Source organism: Apium graveolens, chromosome 9 (assembly GCF_009905375.1).
Source record: "Apium graveolens cultivar Ventura chromosome 9, ASM990537v1, whole genome shotgun sequence".
NCBI lineage: Eukaryota > Viridiplantae > Streptophyta > Magnoliopsida > Apiales > Apiaceae > Apium > Apium graveolens.
This window is the reverse complement of record NC_133655.1, coordinates 175300310-175305041: the sequence shown is the minus strand read 5'-3', so window position 1 is coordinate 175305041 and position 4732 is coordinate 175300310. Positions and strand designations below refer to the sequence as shown.

General features: G+C 34.4%; 1 protein-coding gene across 3 annotated transcripts; it reads right to left on the bottom strand.

The window, feature by feature from the left end:
- LOC141684785 (NAC transcription factor 32-like) lies at positions 1 to 4387 on the bottom strand. 3 transcript variants are annotated; one of them, XR_012560679.1, is made up of 4 exons: positions 3782 to 4387; positions 1763 to 2032; positions 634 to 1043; positions 1 to 553 (listed from the first exon to the last, which is right to left on the bottom strand). XR_012560679.1 is itself a non-coding variant. In XM_074489904.1 (3 exons), exons 1-3 carry the CDS (start codon positions 4253 to 4255, stop codon positions 909 to 911), a joined length of 879 nt encoding a protein of 292 aa, XP_074346005.1. In that variant the 5' UTR covers positions 4256 to 4387; the 3' UTR covers positions 1 to 908. The 3 variants fall into 3 exon arrangements, 1 of the variants encoding a protein (XP_074346005.1); XR_012560680.1 differs by having other exon boundaries at positions 1 to 172; XM_074489904.1 differs by having other exon boundaries at positions 1 to 1043.
- Positions 4388 to 4732: the final 345 nt, after the last annotated feature.

Here is a 4732-nt window from a genome sequence, read left to right as displayed (position 1 = left end):
AACAACTCGGCAAAATTAATTAGGATAAGTCGCTACAACCACAAGTCCGAACTAGCCAGAAGCAGACTAACTCAATCTGAAGTATAAACAAAAATATCACTCTTTCCCATCTCATCTGCTATTACATTTCTCCAACTTCACTATCATCGATGCAACAGTTTAAACATAGCACCTGATCATGCATGCATTAGACAATTCAAGACAAAATTAGTGTAATTACTAATTACACATGGAGACCGTCACAGATAACCAAATCAGTTCTGAATAGCAAGTAAACACCGAAGATTTCTAGTCATTTTTCATAATTGCCCTAACATCCAAACCAACCAAATCTACAAAGTTTGATAGGCATAATATAAAATGCAATGACAAAAATGAGCTCAAACTAGTAAAACCAGAAGTCCAACACATTTACGAGCTACCATTGCGAAGATATTGATAGAGAGACATCAACGCCGAGAGGCAGTTCAAAATGTGTGCTTCCGTCTTCACCAGTGAACTCCTTTTATCCAGCATAGTTAATATATTGCTTATCACAAGAACAAGTTCATTTCTGAAGATGGGGAAAAATTAACAGTTTGCTTCACGAAAGTATAGTGGAACAGAAATGGAACATAGAGTGTTCATTATTACCTGAACTGGCAGATCAATCCAGCAATGACACAATCAACTACATTGTTGACATGTATCATTTTCAGTGTACATTTCTCCTGAGACATCTGCCAATTCAAATTCTCTTCAACACGAACGTTTCAGAAATAATTTAATTTGACATCAATATTGATGCCCATATGTGTATATATATCCTTAATCAGGTTGGCCTCCACCATGATAACATTTCAAAAGAAAGTTAATTTCGGCATAAATAATGCCCACATCTCTCTCTCAGTATACGTCTTTCAATATTTCTAGTCAATTCCCGGAAATGGGGAGAGAAGATCGTCCAACTCCAGATAATCATCTTCATAAATAGCTGTCAGTTGCTCAGCAGTCAAGGTATCAACCATCATGCCTCTATCACGAGTATGACCATATGATCTCAACTAAATGATACAAAAAAAGACCGTATAAGTAGACCAAGTTGGTACAAAATGGGTGAAATAAAAAGAAATATTAAACTAATGACTCCTTACAACATTGATAATTTATGTGCATAATTAAGTAAAGGTAGTGGTGCAAGTAAATAACTTACGAAACTAAATAAAACAAAGGAATGTGTGACAGAAAACATGCCATAGACATGTTAAAGAAATACAAATGTTGACCAAGAGCATTACTCATTCTCAGAATTCTTTCATAGGACTCACAGTGAGGATTCCAAGGACTTTTAACAGCTATCATACATTTATACCTCATAAATTTACACCTCAACCGTATGGATTGAGCTTAGTATTGCAAATTTACATTTCCATATGGATTGAGCTTAGTATTGCAAATTTACATTCAAAGGAAAAAAAAGCCTACGAACTCACATAAAAGATGTCATAGTACACAATCCAGTATCATGTCTTATGACATTCTAAACTACTGAACTCCATATCACACAATTCTTAACTAGAATGCATTTCCTAATTTGCAAAAAACTAAAAGGAAAATGCATTCCAGAATGAGTACACTTGAAGGAGAAGAAAAAACTAATATAATATTTATTGTTTCATTTCATTTTTACAAAATCAAAATCAAATGAATATGAAAGGCTTGCATTGTGCTGACGTGCATTATGTATTTTAAACAGAAGATAGTAACATGATTGTAATCATACCTGCAAATCTACTGGCCAACCAGTGACTACATCATCTGATCCCCTAACCAGTTCCACTGGAAACTTCAAAGCTTGATTGTTCCGATTAGGAGAACTCCCTGCAAGCATGTAAGAATCCCTAGGGACCAAATCAACAGTGCCATCATACTGGACGCCAACATGGCGCACTTTTGCAACACTCTCTTGCGCGCAAGAACTTAACGGGCGCTCAGATGTATTAGTATTACTTTTACGACTTTTAACAAACACTCGGCATAGTACAAAAGAAGCCTACAGAAGAATAAGAAAGACTTTAAATACCAAAGAACCGTACAAATTATCAGAATTCATGTCTTGATAGTAAAGACTGATATATAGTTTAATGCACGACTCATGATATATAGGAAAGGGGTGTGAATATCTTTTTTAGTTTCATTTAATAGACAAAAAAAATGACATAACAATTAACTTAAGAAATTTACAGCCTCCTTGGTGTATACAAAGATTGAACAAAACATGAGATCTGCTACATTCACGCTAGTAAACTTAAATAACATTAACTAGCAACATGAAGTCTTCTATGCATTCTAGACATGTCTCTGATTCAGATGCACTCATGGTCCCACATCCAATACACCAAGAAAACATAAAGCTTTAGGTCTTTGTAGGGTGGAAAAGAGTGACGAGAGAGTCAATTACCGAGAGCTAATACCTAAAAAAAGGAACTTCTGTATCAACTTTCCTCAAATTAAAAGAAGCAGCAGGTGTAAGATTACCTAGGGCTAGGGGGCATTTGGAGTATCTTAAAAAATGTAACTTATTACTTTAAGTGGACAAGTGTTATATAAATAACAAGTAAATTAGTACTTGCAAGTTATTTATGTGTTTAAATAAACAAGTTACGTTAGTGACGTTTTTAGTAATTTATAAATTAAAAATTTTAATTTTTTTTTTTGCAAAATTAGAGTTATTTTAATACATGAATATTAAGTAATAAAAAAATTAAAATTTTAAAAATACAAAAAAAGATAAAGCTAAGTCTCCTCACCTAAATCATATTGAGAATAAGAAACGGACTCAGAGAATATACTTGATCATTGTTAATTTCAATATCATGAATTATAGATTAAAAAAACAGTAAAAGATATTCAGGTGAATCTGGATGTATTATGCTGTATCTATTGCTGCTGACGAGTGCACATACAAACGTTGGACCGGGAAAATAAGTGGGCAAGTACCAACCGATCAACTTCCTCGTTCAAAGTATGTCATAAATTAGAACAGGCTACGAGTTTACCAAACAGGCCAGCATAAATGCATACGGGCCAGTCTAGAGAAAGTGTTCAAAAGGGGTTTAAAACTCTATGTACATATATATTGATAAACAAAAGTTTGTTCTTGCATACAATTTCTTTAAATCAAGTGTCCAGACATACTTCATCTAGGCATTAGAGTCGTCAAACCACAAAAAACGTATGTACCTTAAGACCTTTTAATCTTTATATTCTGCTCGTTCATCTATGCATTGGAGTCACCAAACCACATTAATCATAGTATACATTAGACCTTCTAATCTTAATTTTTGTTGTTGCTTCAGTTTTTAAATAATTATGTATTGCAGTGGGATCTCTAAATACCACATACCAGTACTAATACATTTTATTGTGTTGCTAAATCTGGACAAATTTGAAACAAAAGATACCCTCCAAACATAGACATCTGTTAATGTTGTGCAAAAATGAAAAAACCTTCCCAGTATGCACTCTTTCCGAATAAAGACTGACAGATCAAACTAGGTACTATAATCAAAAGTATGCATACTACTCCAAAGACACTCCAAAGACAATAGTCAAATCATTCTCCACATTTGCTCACAAACCTACTTAAATCACTACCCATATTATCATTTTACATAAGACCTAAAAACACTTCTTTAAAGAAAATAAATTCAAGAATCACATAAACATATCAAACAATCACAATCAATATAATAATCCAAAAACATATTTTCCAACATTAAAAACAAAGTAAAAAAGTTACCAAATTAGGGTCAACAAGCGCATACTCATACATAAACCAATCCGTCCTAACCGAACCCTTCCCATTTCCATCACCACCACCAAAATCCCCCAAATAAAACACAAACCCTCTCCGCGTCCCGACGACAGCATCCCCCTTACCCTTACCACTCCGCACAACGACATCCCTAACCCGCCCACTCCTCTTCCAAAACCCCCCACCGCCTCTCCGTCTCTCCTCATCCCTTCCCCTACCCACATAACAGTAGTAATGCCTCTTCCTCCCGCCTTTCCCGAACCGAAAACAAATCGAATCGGGCAGATTAAACGGCTCGTAATCGTACAAATTCAGTTCTTTTATGACATCTGCAATCGCAATCGGAGAGTTGTTGTTGGACAATGGGGTGTGCTTTTGAGTGAGGTAAATGGACAGAAGATGCTCATCGGAGGGGTAGAAACGACAGCCTGGTGGCAGTAGGTGATGATGATCTCCCATTTTAATGGGAGATGATGTTTGTATTTTGTATGTATATGTGTGTGTATAATAAGGGTTTGTTTTGGGTGAATATGAGATGAGGAGAGGGGTTTTATAGGGGGGTGACTGGTGAGTGAAGCGAGTAAAAGAGGCGTAGCTTTCAAGCTTTGGGGTTACGACTTGAAACACTTGCTAAAGCTCACTTCACAAATTTATGATTGTATTATAGTATTACTTATTATTATTACTAGCATAAATCTCGTGCATCAAATCCCGTGCGATGCAGGGTTCCTATTAATATTTTAAATTTTTATTTATCCAGTTATATTATATTTTTAAAATATTTATATAAATATATAATAATTATAAATTTATAATAAAAATAATAGAATAACATGTGGTCGTAATTTAGTAGAATAAATAGACTATTTCTAGTAGTTTAACAATTTAGTAGTTTAGCAGATATATAACACTATTATTTATATCTTTTAATAATAG